Raw genomic sequence first — 19,370 nt, forward strand, 5'->3', positions numbered from 1 at the left:
ACACCTGTTCGGTCATCATTTGAATTTTAATCCGTGTGGTCAGTGCTTTTTCTGAACGTAGCCAGGATTAGCAGTATGCTAACACGGGCTAACAACATTAGCTTTGGGTGGCGCTGCATCCTGTGAATAACATCAGCCTTTATTTAGTCGGGATACGACTGGAAACACAAATCCACGTGATTGATTGAATGTTTTCTAAGGACTGAGCGAAATTTCTGCTTTGAAGCTCAAACCGCTGTGTGTGTGCTGACGATCCGAGCTGTGCTCAGACACACGTTTAGACCCGGTTCTGAGTTTGATAGCTCGTACCCCTAGAGCTGCGGGACGGATCGCAGTCTTAAATCTCCCACACATACCGCTCATGTACCCCCCCCCCCCTTCCCATCAAACATAAAGCTGTAAATCCGCCCTCCGCCGGTCCACTTCACTAGTTAAGTGCAGGAGCGGACCACTTCTTTTCTATTTTGTTTGTTACTTTTTCTGTTAAAGTCACTTCCCTCAGTTTATACTGGATCATCGCGGATTAACCATTAGTTGGGAAATAAAATGAAAAAAGCAAAATAACGAATAGCAGTTATATAAGAACGAAAAATGTAAAAATGCCCCCCCCCCCCCCCCCCCCCCCGACGATGTCATCGTCCATCCCGATGGTTGACAGCAAACATCGTCAACGGCCAAATTAGGGGACATCGCCCAACCCTACTCCCGACACAGAAGTGACCGCCAATCATTTGGGCGGGTTACGCCCAATGCCGGAAAAAATTACTAAACATTTGATGTGCGTGCAGACTTTCACCCTCATATTCAAAATGGCGAAATTCAGAGTATAAAGAGAAACACATCACGTTTCTGGAAGAATGGGAAGATTCTTACTTTTTTACTGAACAGAATGGCAAGTCACTATGTTTATTATTATGAGCTTTTGGAAGCAGTAAAATTGTTCATGGCAGAAAAGAACAAAGCGTATCCCGGAGAAAATTAAAAACTCTTCCTGATCTGACAAAAATTGTCTCCTTTTTTAACAAGTTGAAGCTTTCACAGTGCACAGACACCTGACTGAGCATTCCTGTGTGAATAGTGTGGTGACCGGGGGGTTAGCCCCGCCTTCAGCCCCTAAGACTCATGGGAAGTGGGGAATCTTGGGTGTAAAACCATTAGTTTTTTTTTTTTTTTTTTTTTTTTGTAAAAAAAAAAAAAAAAAACATTAGTGAGGAGGCTATGAGCAGAAGTCAGCTTCATGATGTTTGGGTACTGGTGGTTGAGTTCAGGTTAAGCTGGTAGGAAGCAGTTCAATATTTGTTTCCTTACTCTACGGTGGTGAACAAGCTGAGTCATTTCAATTTTCATAAACATGTCATCAATTAATTGGTTTTCATGACAAAGATCCATCATAAAACTATAAATAAAACAAATATTTAGGAAGTCTTTTTTTTAACTGAAGTTTAAAATTAATTTATACTACACTCAACTGAAATAAAACTTGAAATAAACACCAGTACAATACTTGCTGTAGTGTTGTAGTGAGAGGACAGTTTTATGGAAAATAATACAGCTTTAATTGCATGTTTGTGTGTGTACGTATTGGCAGGTCAGTGTGTGGTGTGGCTCTATGACTCTCACAGCGAAAAAATTCGGCTCTTGGTGTCAAACTTGTTTGCCACCCTTGCTCTAGACGCAGGCCAAGGCGCTCTTCTCGGTCACGTGATAGGTTATTGCTAAAATAAAACCAAGGAGCTAGCAAAATGAGTAAAAAACAAACGTCTTTGGAACGTTTCTTTGCTAAAGGGAAAACGCCCAGCCAGGAGACAGAAGAGGAGCCTTCCACTTCCGGGGAAAAAAAGAAAGCTACATTTTATAAACAGCACTTCTTTTTTGCACCATGAGTGAGGGAAGGGGAGAGGATGATGAGACCTGTGCGATGTACAATGTCATGCGTGTCAAAATAAAAGCTCAGGGTTTGTCTTGTTACGTATCTGTTCCCCCTTCGTCGTCGTGTTGCTATATTACTCATCAGCCTACATTTGAAAGACCGGTCCGTGAAAACTTTGTGTGACGTCATACCGGTCCGTGGCGTTAAAAAGGTTGGGGACCACTGCTATAATCAACTCCAGGCCTTTTATCTGCTTCACTCATAATGACATAACAAGGGAATCGCCCACACCTGCCCATGCAATAGCATGGAAGTCAATTGTCAAATTACATACGAGCACATAAAATGAAGGGATCGTGTTTAAAAAAAGGCCTTAGTTTTTCACATTTTTATGCAATCTTTGTGTTCAACCCTTGGAACAAAAGCTGAAAGTCTGCTCTTTAATGGCATCTTATTTTTGTTTAAAATTCACTGTAGTAATGAACAGAAACAAAATTAGAAAGAATGTGTAGCTTTCCAAAAATTTATGGTCCTGACTGTATGTGCTCTATCATAAATAATACCACAAGAACATGTTAAAACACCAAAAACACAATCTTTCATTGGAGTGGGTCTTTAAACCATTTAAAGGTCTAATAAAAATGTCATTTCAAAGCAAAGGTACTAAGTTTCACTATGATATAAACCATGTCTTTCAATAATAATTTGTTAGAATGCTCCAACCTCAACTATACCATAAGGAAAACAAAGAATTGAAATCTGCAGAAGTTCTGCAAGTTTGCAGAAACTCCCCTTGACCAAGCCCTGAAACCCACCGCCTTTAATTTCTAAGTAAACTGGACTTTGATTCAATGTAATGGTAAACAACAGAACTGAAAGCAGATGTCACTGGACATATTTGACATCTAATCAGTCTTCTTAAATTAACTCGAAGAAACGAAGGAGACAACATTAAAACACAAATGTAACTAATTAAACAATACACAGGAAATGTTTTTATCCAGTTTAGATAAACATAATCAAACCAACTTTTTGGGGAAGTGTTGTAAAAAATAGGCCAAGATAAAGAAAAATGTTCAAGACATGAGAGGGATGTGAATAGCTGTTGGTGTTTTTCAAATCTACCACTTAGACTCAATACAGAGTCAGAACTGATCCTTTGAAATGGACTTTTAAACCTCAACAAAAGAAAAAAATGGAAGGCGTGGATGAAATAACTTCTGGGATAAATTAAAGGATCCATAAAGAAAGTGTTGGTGATTTCCAGAGCCTGTCAAAGCCCCTAAGAATTGAGAAGACCCAGAGATCACACATACATGAACTGAGAGGAAACACTAAAAGTAAGGCCTATCCAAAGTTATAACCAGATGCAGTCAGTCAAGCACACTAAGACAGACAAGTAAAGATAAATGGACAGATAGCAAAGTTCTGAATTCATGCAGTCTACTAACCGTAAACTGGTAGAAGCACACGAAATAGATACCGTTCAACTAAAGATAGTGTGTAAAAAAATAAAAATAATAAAAAACAGAAAATCTAATAGTTTCATTTTAAAATTATTAATTTGTATAATGGAGCACAACAGAAGTCTTTGGTCAATAATAGAAATTCACATCAATATTTTGTAAAGTAGCCCTAGTTGTCAAATGTCAGAGGTCAAAGGTTTCCTATTGGTCTTCAGCAGGTTTGCACTGTCGCTGCTATTTTAGTCCATTCCTCCATCCAGATCCTCTCCAGAGCTGTGATGTTTTGGGGCTGTTGCTGGAAAACAGACTTTCACCTCTGAGTGAAAATGCAGAGACTGGCTAAAAGACTGCACAACCTTAAAAATGCTTCTTATGTAATCATCAATGACCTTGTATTTCTTCCATGTTCTAATAATTGCTCCAACAATGTGTTTCTTCTTATTAAGCTGCTTGTTTAATGTGAATTGGTTCATCCCAGTCTTGTTCGCCATTGTTTTTTTTTTCTATTCCTCTTTCCATTTCTACTTTTGGTCTCATGCCTTATCTTGGAATAGATATAAATATTAATTAGTACATAAACTTTCTTTAGCTAAAATAAGTTGATCTGTAGATGTGTTTCTGTAAATATTCTGGGGTGGGGAATCAAACAGAGCAGAGTTCCTAAAGTCACAGCAGACATCTGCACAGCAGTAAAGCAGATGACAGAATTACAACATAGCTCTTTTTTTAGTCCAATGATCACTTACTCTTTTTACATTAATCATACTCGAATGAAAGCCTTTGCATTTTGATTATCAGATAGTGTTACTGTGGTTCTGTGTGTTGGGATGGACAACATTTGACACTGCAAACACAATGAGATATGTGGTTAGACACAATTTCCACATGTGTTGTATTGTATTACTTCACAAGTGAATTTTGTTTGGCTGAATGTCTCACACCTGACATGTTTGCAGCCAAAGATCCAACAATAATTTAGAACTGTGCTCATAGAGGCCAGGGTGGAAAAAAAAAGAAAGGACCTAAATCCTTTTTGCTTTCAGATAACCAGAGACATTGGATGAGTCGATTTACTTTGCCACCTAACACCTCTGTATCAGCTGGTAAAAGGAGTGAGTATCCCTGAGAACACATTTTAAAAAAAGGGGCCCTAAATAAATGACATTTACAAAAGAGGACTAGGAGACTGATGTGTATCCATTTTTTCAACACAATAATATTGTACATTATTGACTATACATTAACCGTTAAACTCTCAGTTTTAGAAAAATTAGGACCAGAACTCATTGAACAGAGACCCAATTAAAAATGATTAACTACCACACTCCTGCTAAAGCCACAAAGCTCTGTGTATTAACTGAAATAATTAATTAAGAAGTTCATTATTTGCACCTATTTGTGTTAAAACTACACCAAAAAAACAAATAGTGTTTCAGAGAATCTAAAAAAAATGTCAACTTCACAGTAAATAGACAATCAACAAAATCCTGAAGTAACCTTAGGAACCGGCCAGGCCTGCATTGCTCAGAAAATTCTTGTTGTCTCCAGTAGATTAGCCATTTTACTGAAGATGAACATACATTTTGACTTTACCAAACAAATAAAGCAGAGAGGCACATTAAAAAAAGCAAGAGAAATGTTAAAGACTAAACAAACCTAGAATGAGACTGATCATTGCCACTGATTGTTGAAAACTATCCAACCACAAGAATAGAGCAGTAAGTCTACAAACATATCACATGTCACAGTGCAGTGCTCCATAAGCATAGGCTGACAGACATTACCAACAAGTTTAGAGTTCTTAATCAGAGGTAATGCAGTGAGAAAGTAAATGGGAAGAAGAAAATAATGAGAGGAATCCTTTTCAAAGATTTGACAAATGTTTACCAGAGTGTCTGCAGTCGTCTCCTTGCTGAGGTACTTGAACAGAAAACACCAGCAGGTCTGGAGCCAGTAGAGACTCGGGCTTGCGGATCTCATTCAGCCAGCGACTCATATAAAGGTCTTTTGTGTCAGATGGGCCCTGAATCAGAGGAACCAGTTTCTCCTTTACTCCTTCTGATGCACCTAAAAGAATTAAAGACAAAGACCGTGTGAATTTAAGTTCTGTTTGACTGCAATGAATCTGGATTCCAATGAGCTTTCCATGCCGGCTTATGAGACACAAATGCTTTTTTATGGTTCAGTAAGGTATGGTCTCAAGATATACAAGTATAAGATATATAATATAAGAAATATACTCCCACATATCTTCCTTTTTTGTGACATATTACTTATTTGTTCATAAAAAACAATCAACCAGATATGTTCCTGTTTTCTATTGTACTCCTGCTATTTTGTTGTGACTGAAGCCGATTTTTTGGTTAATTAAAATAAATGTTATTAACATAGTTTTTATAACATTGCTATAACATTGATAACATTGCTATAAATGTCTCCCTCTCTTTTATTGTTAATTTTTATATTGTTAATTCTTTTATTGTTTTTTTTGTTACTTTTATTGTTAATTCCTGTATATAAGGTTTGAAAAGTAGCTTAAGCTTGTAATTTAGGAGGAGTTTGGTAAAATTGCTTACAATTTAAATATGTCATGTATATGTCAATAAAACATAAGTGTCCAGTAAATGGTGGAGGTGTTTTTCTTTTTATTTTTTTATTTTGTGCAGAAAAGGGTAAAAAAAACACATCTAAAAAGACATTGGGGTGGGTGGGGTACAGAGGTTCAGCAGACCACAGGTACAGTTCCCGCTTAGCTCACCTCTGGGTGTCATAATGTCCTTGCTCTGCCACCATCAGTGTATGACTGTGTGTAAAAGGGTGAAGGGGGTTGTAATATCTAGGGTCATTTGGTCCTTAAAAAGGGAAAAAAAAAAACTGCCATCCAAGTACATGCAAGTTACCATTTGGGTTAGAGACTGTTAGAGATGTTTTGTTAGAGGGGAGAATTCCTACCTCAGTGATCAAATAAAAATTAATTTGCAATTTTAGGCAAATAATGTTTTCTATACTGCCTTTTCTAAAGGAAGCTGTTCTGTGAATTGTCAACAACTCAGACTTTATGTTTCATTTCAAATGACAAAATAAATCTTTTAGTACAATTATAAAAACTAACATCACATATGTTTCTTTTAACAGGCGAACACTTTCAAGAGCATAATGTGTTTGTTTTAACAAAAATTTAATTCCATCAATTGAAAGATTGTGAAGTGAATAAATAATTAAATATTATTGGTTTACAGAAAACAACCTTTTTTTTTTTTTTTTTTAAAGAGGATAACATTGAATGGAAGACAGATTGGGACGAGGGAGGGTGTAAAAGTATGAGTTAAAGAAAATAAAAGAAGAGTCTCGTTTGTCTCACTCTTTCCCTCCTACACAGGCAGTAAAGTTTTAACAGGGCACAGCTGTACACACCTGGGGTCCTGGCGCATACTTTTACAGCTCCCACAGTTCCCGAGGCACATTTCACCATCGCACGGCTGCAGAACTTCAACTCCACATTTTGGACCAAGCCTTCAAGAGTCGGTGACGGGCCTGGATATCTCACACCTAATAAAAAAAGAGAGAGAAAAACCCTGAATATAGACTCTGGCAGGTTTAGGAACCGCTTCTGTGGCTTCATTGAACAATGATCAGCCTCTAGTTGTTCTTGACCAATCAGGTACAAACACAGAACACAGGCGACAGAGGCACTACTTTGCTACAAGTGCTACAATCCAGCAGAAACACAAGTCTAATATCTTTGTATGGCACACATCACAAGCAATAACTGAAAAAGTAATTCAACTAAGCAAATAAGGACTTAGTAGTTTACATTTTTTAATACACTAAAACTGGTTCATCTGAAGGTACATCTAATGACAAAACACAGAGGGAGAGGCGGAGCTGTGAGCTTCACAGTTCAGTCTGGAGAGCTCAGAGGAGTGGTCCCTAAACCCCTGGGCGTGGACTGGTACTGGTCCGTGGGACAGTTAGTAACGGGCCGCAAAGAGAAAAAAAATCATGACCGACATTTAAAAAAAAGAACTGGAGAAGATACTCAGATGAGCAGATAAACATCTTTACTTCAACATCACGTCCAGTCACCCTAATGACGAAAACCCTTTAAGGACAGAGTTGAATCTCCATTTACATACGCATATGAATACCAAGATTTTTGTTTTTTACATCTCCAAATGCCAAGATCAATATCTTTTTAAGACAAATTATCAATAAGCATAACAACATTCAATCTTACTTTTAATATCTAAATATTAGTCATATTTATATGCTTCATACAAATCCCTATATTCATCTCTAGAGCAGTTTGTATTAACAGCATATGTCCCCAGAGGACACAAATGTGTGGGTTATTTCTGCGATGGCACACAGAGAATAGAAACGTTTATAGTAGGTTCAGCTTCCTTCTCCCACTGGAAACTATATAGTTATACAGATTATCCTGCTGAGGTTTACTCAAGACATTTGGCTACATTATAAAGTACACCATATACCATAAAGTAACAGAATATTAATGATAATGTACGCATAGACCCTGTGACCATTTGTCCTTCTTAAAGCATAAAGGGAAAATGAAAGCACTGGTGAAGAGTGAGACCTGCACACTAACGGCTCTCATGAGTCTAGAAAAGATTGAGTTGTAAGATCAAGCCTGTGCAGAACATGACAGGGTCCATTCCCTCTCCTCTTTGATAAATGGGACCGGGGGTATCACTGTAACATATCCCTGTTGCCCACGTAGTGGTGCAAAAGGGCACAGCGCACCTGCTAGGTTGGTGGTGTTAGTATAGAGGGGGGCTCCTGAAAATGTTTTGTCCAGCTGTTAGACTATAAAATTGTGGTCTGCACAGGAAGACCAAGACTTTATGTGTTGGTCAGTTTGTCAGCTTGAACAATAGTTTTCTGTGTCTGGAATGTGCATGGTGCATATATGTGTAAAATCAACCAGGCGTTTGTGATGGTCTGCCTCTGTGTGTTCTTCAGTGACTAGGAGAATATGCATTACTAGTCAAGTAAACGCAGGTGCAAGAAGAAAACAAACACAAGTTAGTGCCCTGAACCTATGGCTTTACTTTAAAGACTAAGAAGATAGCCATGGTGAACTGCAGTTACCAATCTAAATACAAGTGTAATAGAGATATATCAAAATTAAAAGGACATGCTAAAAATTAGTGAAAAATACAGCACATCTGTTGATGTGTTTGTCAACATTCAACATCAAGAGGAGAGCTATCACTCAATGCTCAATAGGTCCTGATAACTTAGGGATGGAGTGACCACCACCGGCAGCATCTTTGCCAGCATCTTTTGAAAATGTTACCAAACAAGAATGATGAAGACTGATTGAATGCGTGAATGCGGTGACTGCCTAAGGATCGACTCATTACTTACTCACTCAAATTTAGGGGTTGATTCATTACTCAGTCACTGAAATGTCTCACTACATGCAAAAAATATCTACCATGACCATTTATGATGATTTTCTGTTATTTTAGTTGCACATGCATATGGTTTTAAACTAGTGTGTGTGTGAGTGTTCACGTGTGCGTGACATCTGGAGAACTAACAGTCATGCACATTCCAACATGTACTGAACTTACTGCTTTAATGGTATGGAAAGCTATCTGCCTGTAATGCTGGACCTGGCAAATATACACAATGATTGAATAGTCAGACATGCACTTACATAGACTTTATGCAAGCTTGTTACTGAATCTTCATTTTTAACCAATGGCTGAGTTAATTTTTTGTTAAGTGTTTCTTTATCAAAGAAGCTAAATTTTTAATGGTTACGATTATACTTTTAAAAAGGTTTTTGGTTAAATCTCCTACTCCATGTAGTATAAGTTGCTGCAATGCAGATATTAATGATCATTACATGATGGGAGCTGGTTGTTAAAGGGCAATTCTCAATGGCCAAAGCCTGATATGCAGGTAATAGGCAAAAAAGGATAAAATGCCTATAATACTAACTCCATGTCTGGCAGTAAGCCCGACGAAACGAGGCGGCTGACAGAAAAAGGGGTGGACATGGACAAGTTGGGTAGCCTGAAATCAACCACCTGAGCCATTAAGGGGCTGATGTAGAAACAATAACTGTCTCAGCTAAGTCAGGAAGGGCTGAAGTAGAAGCAGTAAGTAAGAGCAGGTCTGCTGGCGCTCTGCCCAGAACTGACACACAGCACAAATACAGACACATGCAGGGAGTGGGACAGGAAAACAGACAAGCAAAACCAGCACTGCTTCGTTAAATCCGACGGAGGCAGCTCCAACAGTCAAACATGTCCACTGTTGACACGGAACACTTGTATAATATCATTGTTTAAAATGTGTTTCATCATCATTCATTTATAAAAAATATTCTCTGCCTATTTATGTTTTCACAAAGAGAACAGTAAAGAAGAAGCCAGTCAAATGACAGCAATTAAATGAATTTAACTTTAAATTTCAGTTAGCAATAACAGTAAAGAGAAAACAGCAACCATAGGTGGAAACAAAGGATGCATCACCAACAATTCATTTGGATGAAATCATAATGTAGAAGCAGGAGGTATTATGCTGCTTCACACAGAACGCAATTCACGCGACAGTATAATCCAGTTTCATAGTTAAATCAATGTATAGACGTCATCAGAGGTCCTGCTGCACAATTTAAATGCTGAGCACAGCACGTCAGCCTGGCAGCAGCGCATTTTGGGTATTGAAGCGTGATTTGGGCGTCGAGAGTTAAAAAATCTGAACTTTGGCAAAGAAGATGCATCGTGTCAACCAATTAGGGACTCAGCTTTGGCAAATGACGTGTTGATGGTGCAATCAGTGGGTGGAGTCCAAAGCCACTATGGAGAAGCCTTCTACCGGTACTCCTGAATTTTGCAATATTTTTTATTTTTCCATCGAGCCAACAACAAAAAATATTAATTAATTAATTCTTGTTTTTATTTCTTCTATCTCTGACAAATGCTGGACAAAACGTTATCAAACTAGGTCACAGAAAGATGGAAGTGCCACTGAAAGCGGCCGTCATTCTGACACAGCTCCAGCAGTAGATGGTGAAGCTCACCATACCGAGCTCCTCCCACTCGCATCTGGCCCATCTAGTTTATGAACACACTTTTGGACAAGCGTTGAACAGCGAATTCGATGCCCATCGAAAGAGAGGCATCTGATGTGAATTTGATGTGCAAAACGCGTTCGGTGTGAACGCAGCTTTACACACCAACATTGTTCTTGGCCTTCCCAGGAAAGTCTGATGTGTGTTCTTCCAGCAGGTTGATGAAAGGTTATAATTGCAGTTCTGTACACAGGTGGCACTCACTGCCTATAGCAGTCATGGCGTAAAGATGTGAAACTGGTGTAAGTGCTGGTGGTTTCACAGGCTGGGGGTCTAATTTCATAATTTCCAACCCCCCCAGAGGCTGCCGGCCTTTTTGTCTGAATACTAAAGCAGTGACATATGTTCTTTGCACTGTGGTTCCCTCTGCCACTGAATTATCACGATTAAGGAGTCTTCATGCGGAAGCAATTTGGCAAACAGCAATGTGGCAGTGAGGTTTGGAAGACAGTGATGGTTTAGGGCAGAAGGGGATGTAGAGAAAAACAAAATGAAGATATATAGGCCAACTGAGAAAGAAATAAGAGTGCATAAAAGAGGAGGGAGAGATGAATGTACTGAGATTGATGGTGAAACATATGCTGTGACAGACATAATTCCCACATTGCGACATGTAAGGAGATAATTAGCCAGTGGTGAGATAGGCCATTAAAACACAGTTCTGGATGAGAAGAACTGCCTTTCAACCTTCCATATCCCCAGCATAATGCAACCCTGACAGATTTGGTTAACATAAGAAACGGGGGCAGTCCGTCTTTGAAGTAGAAGCCAGCTAGGAATGCCAGTGTGGTTCCAGCAACAGTGGTGCTTGAAACTACAGACCACAGCTAATGACGCTAAACCAGCCTCCCCACTGCTGAAGTGTAACCCTGGATTATTGTGACTCTCTCCAATGCTCAAATCCTCTCTACAACTTAAGAAGGCTCTTTTGCTGGGCCTTTTTCTTTTTCTTCTTCTTCTTTCCACTTGCTTTATGGGAGAGCATTAAAGACATAATGAGCAGAGCATTCTAGTTAACTAATAATCCGCAGAGATCCATTTTTATGTCTCTGCTTTGAGGAGGCTGACACAGTCTGTGTGTGGTGGTAGCCAAGACGTGACTGGGATTTTTGTACTACTGAGGTACTTCAATGGGAGTTACAGTGGAAATTTATGGCCTTGTGATGAGGAGCTATGTGCTCAGTCGGCACTACTCACCATCCTCAGAAGGGATGGTTGGTTCTCAGCAGGGAGCCAGTTCTGTAGACACTACTAAATGACATAAATGCAAACAGATTTAATTGTGTCTGTCTTTGATTTCAAAGAGAGGTCTGCTGCTGGTGCTTTTAAAGCCATTAAAGTATTACACCAATTGATCAGAATCTGACTGAGTAATGCGTTAAAAGGTTAAATGGTCAAATAAATATATATATATTCAATAATATTAATTCATAATTAATAATAATTCAATATTGTACACATTTTATTATTAGTCTGAACTATCTTTTATTTAGAAAAATCTTTTATATTATCAGTCCAGTACGGAAAAAAACATCAACAAAAGCTGTGTTGGGCGGTTTTTGGCTGGGTCTGGCGGTTTTCAGATGACTTTTCGAATGGAAAACTGTTACTATCTGGCAACGCTGGCTCAAACTCTCTGTCATCAGCGAGTTGGTCTCTGCCCTGCGTCACGTCAAGTTCCCGGCAGAAGATCGGAGTGTTTATTGAAGCCGCCCCGCGTGTCTCCTCCTGCTATCGCCTCTGCAGGTCTCGCCCGATAAATACGAGCTCATTACGAAGCTGTTTTTTACGTGACTCGCGCTTCGTGCTGAGCCATCAGCGCCTTTGAAATGCCATGAAAACTGAACAAACTAAAATAAAATTTAATTATTGTAAAATACTCATTATTTTCCAAAGTCACAGGGAGCCACAAGAGATGGATGAAAGAGCCACATGTGGCTCCAGAGCCATGGGTTGCCGACCCCTGCCCTATACAGTTTTCTCATACAGGCATCATCATTTTTACATTTTCTCTTTTATTTTAACTCTCAAAGTTCAAACTAGGGTTGGGCGATGTCCCCTAAATTGGCCGTTGACGATGTATGCAGTCAGCCATCGGGATGGACGATGACATCGTCGGAGGGGGGGGGCTATTTTTACATTTTTCGTTCTTATATAACTGCTATTCGATATTTTACTTTACGTTTTATTTTATTTCCCAACTAATGACTAATCCGCGATGATCCACTATAAACTGAGGGAAGGGACTTTAACAAAAAAAGTAACAAACAAAATAAAAAAGTAGTCCGCTCCCGCACTTGACTAGTGAAGTGGACCGGCGGAGCGCGGATTTACAGCTTTGTGTTTGATGGGAGGGGGGGGGGGGGGTGCTTTGTTACATGAGCGGTCCTTAGAAACCGTTTAAACAATCACGTGGATTTGTGTTTCCAGTCGTGTCCCGACTAAATAAAGGCTGATGTTATTCACAGCATGCAGCGCCACCCAAAGCTAATGTTGTTAGCCCGTGTTAGCATACTGCTAATCCTGGCTTCGTTCAGATAAAGAACTGACCACACGGATTAAAATTCAAATGATGAGCGAACAGGTGTTTCATAATAACCGTAATATTATTAAAAGCACGTTTAGAAGATCGTCTCGTATATTACCGAGCTGACATGTCAATGTATATAGCCGCTCGGCAACATTGTTTTGTATTGAATTGTTACATTCAATAAAGTTTGGAAAAAAAGCAGCTCGGCGGAAGTTGTATCCCCTTCCGGTTTTCAAACCCAACTGCGCATGTGCGAATGATTTATTCCGACCAAAATTGTGACCTTAGTGAACGTTTTTATATTCTGAAAACATTTTCTGGGCCCATCTACACGGTTGGATTCTAATCCGACCATTGATCCCATCAAGATATTTTGTACATGTAACCGCGGCTTATGCCGTCGACTCGCAACGTGGCGGGGGCGTGGCATCATGATGGTGTCTCTCCATCGGGATGTCAGTCATCCATCACGATGGACGATGATATCGTCCATCGGCACAACCCTAGTTCAAACCTTCATAAATAAGTCCAGTATATTAGAATGAAAAGAAAGATCTGATCACCATAAATGATTTATGTAAATTTCGCAAACTGAACACGATTGATTGATAGACAATGGTCTCCACCTAATCAGGACACAGCACACACTGCAAAAAAGCTTCAACAATTGAAAAACAGCAATACTTTAATAGCTGATCTACATTATAGAGAGAAACCACTGTATTCTGCTTAACAGAAAATCCCCTCCAAAGACTGTGGCAACACATTAGGAGGGTCTAGTGAACTTGGTTTAGAATAGTTAGAGAAGGTATGTTGTCCCCAGGATTGGCTGTTCTGAATAACTGTTCATTTCTTCATCCAGCCAGTTTCACTTCAGTGTGAAAGTTTTTCTGACCACTACAACTTGACAAAAAATGTTTTTGCCTTGCAAAGCTTTTCTTTGGAATGGAATTCTATTGATGTTTACCACAGTGGGGGTACAAACAGACTTCCAGTAAACTGACAAGAAAAAGTGAGCAATATGACAAAGATAAGAAAACACATGATGGAAAATTAGCACAATGTCTAAACAGTAGCTATGATAATAAGGAGATGAAGGTGCTTTTTAATATATCGTAACGATCAAGCAGATTTTTTTCAGACGTGGGTTTTTCCAACTTTCTGATAAGTGCTTGTTTCTGGTTCTTTTGCCTTCTAATGGAAAGCGGCAACTGCCTGACATTAAACAGTTTGGTCCAATCAGTGTGATGTGAAAGCAGAGCAGATGAGATATTTAAAAATAAATCAACTGCTTGACCAGCATAGTCTGAAAAGGCTCAAGTCCAACATTTTTCAGAGTATACGTTGTGTTTTTTTCTTTTGTTTTTGCATACTTGACTGGGGGTTCGACTTATACTCAGATGCGACTTATATGGGATGTAAAAAAATAAACAGGCTCATGTGTTTTTTACTTTCCAAGTAACAACCCCCTGTAGGTATGTATATCACTATTTGCTACTCACAGCAACGCACAAGAAGCGCTGCTCACTCAAATCGGCAGGTGGAGTCTAAAACAAACATGAATTGAGTGGATCAAAGGAATCATCGTGAATCAAATCGTTCCTGGCTCTGGTGAATCAAATTGGATCGATTCTGTAAATTATTGGTGATACCCAGTCTTAGTAAACAGGTCAATTAATTTATTCTTATTATAATATATTTTTCCTTCTTTGGACTAATGCGGGACAGCAAGTCATCAAACTGGGTCCCACAGGGACGGATAACCACCGAAAGCAGGCGTCATTCAGAGGCAGCTCCTGCAGTAGATGGGAAAGTCTGTACTGGCAAAGTCTCTGAATGATCTCATGAACCCAAACTTGGAGACGTGTTTACCGATGTTTTTGTAGAGCTCTTCATAATAAATAAACCTGATCTCTCGACATCATCTCTATGGCCGCCTTTACACAGCATGGTTCAAGTGACCCAATTCCGATTTTTTCCTCTCATTTGGCACAGATCGGATATGATCGGTGAACGTGTAAGCAGGACAAAAGCGCATGGATTCTGTTTTTCTCAGATCAGATACAGGCCTCTCTCATATGTGGAAATAAATCGGAAACGAATCAGATACGTGCATTTGCGTGTGCCATGTAAGCAGACAAATCGGATGTTCCCCAGTAAATGCGAGTTGTACGTCAGTGACGGCAAATCAGAACACCACCAACTGAGATCACATGACTTATTAAGATGCTTTTTGTGCGCTGATTTTGCTGTCAGCGTGTTACTTTTTGCCTCAGGCTTCAGACCGTAGTTGGAAACCGCTGTTATGTCCGGTCCGGTCCCGTCCCGGTCCGGACGCAAACGGTAACTAATGAAGCGGGACACCGTTGCTATGGAACAGGCTAGAAGCCGTTTATTTCTTTGGGGGGGCGTGTATGATGGGGACAGTGTGTGTGTGTGTGTGTGAGCGCGCGCGCGTGCTTGCGTGTGTGTGCGTGTAAGGAGAGGAGAGTGGGTGTGAGCGCGGAACGGGGGACTGTCGGAGAACCGTAAATTAAAAATAAGGTGTCTCCCCTAAAAGTTTTGGAGTCTTTCTTAGCCTACTCTGGAGGCTGAGGGTTCAGAACGGAAAAGAGAACCCCGAGGAAATCTCCCGTGTGTTTCTGACTACGGTCGGAAAAGAGAAGTCATCGCGCAGGAAAGGTTCAACACTTGGATCAAACTGTTAGTACATCACAACGTCTGCAAACACTTCCTAATTCAAAACTCAGAGAGAGCCGACCAGCCCACCTTTTTACTCCCCCGTGCATCCCCTCAGGAGCGCCCAAGGCAACGCCTCCTTCCATCGCCGCCTTGCCTCCATGACAACCGCAGTCACACAAAAGACCGAAGGAGGTCCGCGGAATGCGGAAATACTGCTACGTAGTCCTCAGAACGTCCACGTTTGACAGTTTCAGCATTGTATAGTGTAAATGCAAAAATCAGATACGGGTCACTTTTAAAAGATGATGTAAGCGGGTCGTCAAAAAAATCGGATATAGTCAGAAAATCGGATATGGGCATCAAGACCTGCAGTGTAAAGCGGCCTAAGTCTGCTGTTCATTGTAAATGAGATATACAGACATGTTGTGATAAGGCTTAGAAACCTTTGAGCATAAATCCTCCCACACGTGTCGGGAGCTTCAAGTTTATGAAAACATTTTTGGACAAGCCTCGCGCAGCAATTTTGAGGCGCGTCAAAAAAGAAGCTGTGGACGCAAATTTGACATGCAAATCACGTTCAGTTTAAATGCAGCATTACGCCAGGCTTAATTGAGTTGTTTAGAAGCGTTATACTTTTTCCCAAAAGTACAACTTATCCTCCAGTGCCACTTATGTGACTTTTTTCTCTCTTTCTTTCTTCTTTTTTTTTGCTGCAGCAACTTATACTCCAGAGCGACTTATAGTGGAGAAAACATGGTTAGACTATAATTCATTTGTGTGAATGCACCGTCAGATCTGACAAAAAATAGAAATCGTGATCATGACCTCTTGTGGGAGAAAATGATTGGGGCTTTGAGACTAACCATGTTGACAAAATGAATGGAAAATCTTTTTTACCTACAAAAGAAGAAGTTTGTTTCTATTGTTTTACCTTTGGCTAGCCACAGAACAAGAATTGCAGAATAGAAAAACATAGAAACAAACAGCAAAACTGCTGTTTCTGTTTTACAATTTTAATACCAAGTTTAAGGGATTTGGTTTGGCTGAAAATAAACACAGTCTTAACAGCAGAGTAACTCTTGGCCTATAAATGTTTCTGTCATCCCATTAAAAATATAATTTTCTTTGTACTTCAAAATCCAACTGTGAAAACAACAAACTTCTGTTTTGAATTGACTCAACTCTATCAGTTGTGACTGAAAGGAGAAACGGAGAACTTCAGCCTGTCTGGATTGACTTAAAACATCATTGAAATCTGCCAGGAGTTGAGCGAGGCTGTCTGTAGCTCATTGAAGTTTTCACTGACAAAAACTGTATCAAGTTTCATCGAAGATTTATCTATTGTCTCTGATGCTGATCCATTGTATTTTTAATGTCAAAAATAAGGTAGTATATAGACAAAAGACCCATCCATTTCCTTTCCCCCCTGCTTTCTCCCTATCCTCATGTCAATTCATGAAGCAGACAAGAAGACAGACAGACATTTCTCCCTAACCAATAAGTTAGATCTTCAAAGGAGAAGGAATACTTGAGTGAAGGGACAGACCGCACTGAAACGGACATCTGAGAGCTTTCATTAAACTTTCCATCTATTTACTGACATTTGTGACAACCACAGACCGTAAAAAAGGCTCTTGTCCTTCTGTACATATATTCCTCCCACTTTAAAACAATGAAAAGTAAGTGAAAAAATACCATGAGCTAAGTGTATGCTCAGGGGAAAACTGCATGGTCTTGTGGCTTGACTTGATTAGTAGATTAAGAAAATAAGGGTCGTCAGTAAAGGAGCCACGGGAGCCAATCACAAGAAGCTTGTGAGCTAGAAAGCTTCTGACCAACATAAGGGTGGGTTTTGATTGGACAGAAAGATGGACTGGTTAACTCTGGAACCAGACAACATTAAATTAACAACATTACAGGTATCAAATTACAGAGGTGACAGGGTGATTTAGATATAAACACTCTTCCCCCTGTAAAAACCACAGGGCTATTACAGACACTTATTGTCACAGGGGGATTGGCGTCAGGCTCTTACTTCTGAAGCCAGTTAGATCACAGAGATATGACAGTCCGGCCATGACAGCAGCAGGCTTTTTGTGCCATGTAAAAATGGGTGAAAACTTTTGTTGACATGATCTAAGAAATCCCTTTTATTTCATATCAAGAACTTACAGTGAGTGTAAAACAGTCCCATACTATGACTATGCAAAGTTTCATGCTAAAATTATCTCTATTTTTGTTATAAACCACCAACCATTCCTTCACACTCCCCTTGCTTTAAGTGTGGAGAACTAAAACTAAAGACTTGTTTTAATACTAATATGGTCATGAGTGAGTGAAAAAGCCCTCTAATATTATCAGTATGCCTGTAGTTGCTATGAAAACAGAACATAAACTTACTGTATCCACATTCTTTCTTTAAACGGGATCATATGGCATGAGCTCAGATGTAGGCATTTAATCTATTAAAGATAAAGGTGGGCATGCAATTGAATGTATGCATGTTTCTTTGCGAATGTGCCTAACCTCACACTCAATAAGCTGCTAGAGGTGGGTTTAATAAAGCAAAGCAATGGCCACTTGTAACTTTGGGCAGTGAGGTCAGCCCCCAGCCCGGGTCTCGTTATTTCCTTCTGGCACATTTCCTCTCGACCTTTAGATTCCTTTTCTCTTTCATTTTTCATTCTCTGGATTATAACATTCACTCTCCGTCCCTCTGTTCTTTCTCTCCAGAATCTGTCATGCTAAAGCTATGTCACAGCTCATATATCGTGCGGCAATCATCCACAGCATGGCTTGTGACCACCATCAACCAACTTCTCGGGACCCCCTCCCTTTTTGTCCTTGAACAGACCACCACAGAGGTCTGCTGCCTAAAGACCAGCTGTGGTAAGAGCATCAGAGTTAAATAAATCACTTTTTTGGAGGGCCGGTTTATGATTATATCAATTACCTTAACCTTTGATCTCGATTTACTAACACCCAGGGCTTGGTCCAAACCCGGCATTAACAAGGCACTGTGGTAAATTAGCACCTAAAAGGTGTGGGTTCTTTTCACCTGGCTGTGTTGCACCTTCATTATTATTCATTCTGCTAGGCTGTTGTGGGCATTCTTGAAATTACCTGGTGCTTATTTAGTAAATGGATGCAATTTTAGGAATTTTATTCCAAAAACCAAACATTTCTGTGAGTCAAGTCACAGCCGAGGCTGTAGTGGGAAGGCTATGAGTTTTTTGCATGTTAGGTTTGTTAAGTTCTAAATTTTTAATTGAGAAGAGAAGAAGAACCTTTAAACATTTCATTATCTCTGTGTAGTATGCTCAGCTCTCCACATATATAATGTGAATAAAGGATGATACACACAATGATAATTGAAATCTAATAATCAATAAACCCCAATATAGCTTAACAACACAACACAAACATGAGTGAACCTGCCCCACATATTGCTGTACCACAATGTCTATTATGCAACTCTGGGCAAATAGCCACATATAGGAAAACAACATTTTGGGAAACAATTTCCAAGTTCTTTCCTTGGAAAACCAAATTATACAGTTCACCCACTTAATCACTAGTTTTAACATTTTAATTTGAAATATTTTAAATCTCAGAGGCCGTGCATCAAACATTTTAAATAAAAACGTACAGTCTGTCAGTACCACGAGATTAAAAATGAAGCCGTTGGCTTTTCCTAAAGCTGAACTGAGG

The 19,370-nt window shown here is 39.6% G+C and overlaps 1 protein-coding gene across 4 annotated transcripts in view; it reads right to left on the reverse strand.

Annotated features, from left to right (window-relative positions):
- The window catches only part of vps13b (vacuolar protein sorting 13 homolog B), a 318,767-nt gene that overhangs the window by 230,550 nt on the left and 68,847 nt on the right, over positions 1-19,370 (reverse strand). For all 4 annotated transcript variants that reach the window (XR_002874967.2, XM_023964361.2, XM_023964362.2 and 1 more), the window contains exons 18-19: positions 6,751-6,885; positions 5,224-5,403 (exon numbers count right to left, since the gene is read on the reverse strand). Coding sequence is in view for 3 of the 4 variants with exons in the window: in XM_023964361.2 (XP_023820129.1) it covers positions 5,224-5,403; positions 6,751-6,885 (315 nt within the window). In the remaining variant the exon portion in view is untranslated. The remainder of the gene's footprint in view (positions 1-5,223; positions 5,404-6,750; positions 6,886-19,370) is intronic.

The sequence above is a fragment of the Oryzias latipes genome, chromosome 16, assembly GCF_053564925.1.
Source record: "Oryzias latipes strain Hd-rR chromosome 16, Olatipes_Hd-rR_3.1".
In the NCBI taxonomy this organism is placed as follows: Eukaryota; Metazoa; Chordata; class Actinopteri; order Beloniformes; family Adrianichthyidae; genus Oryzias; species Oryzias latipes.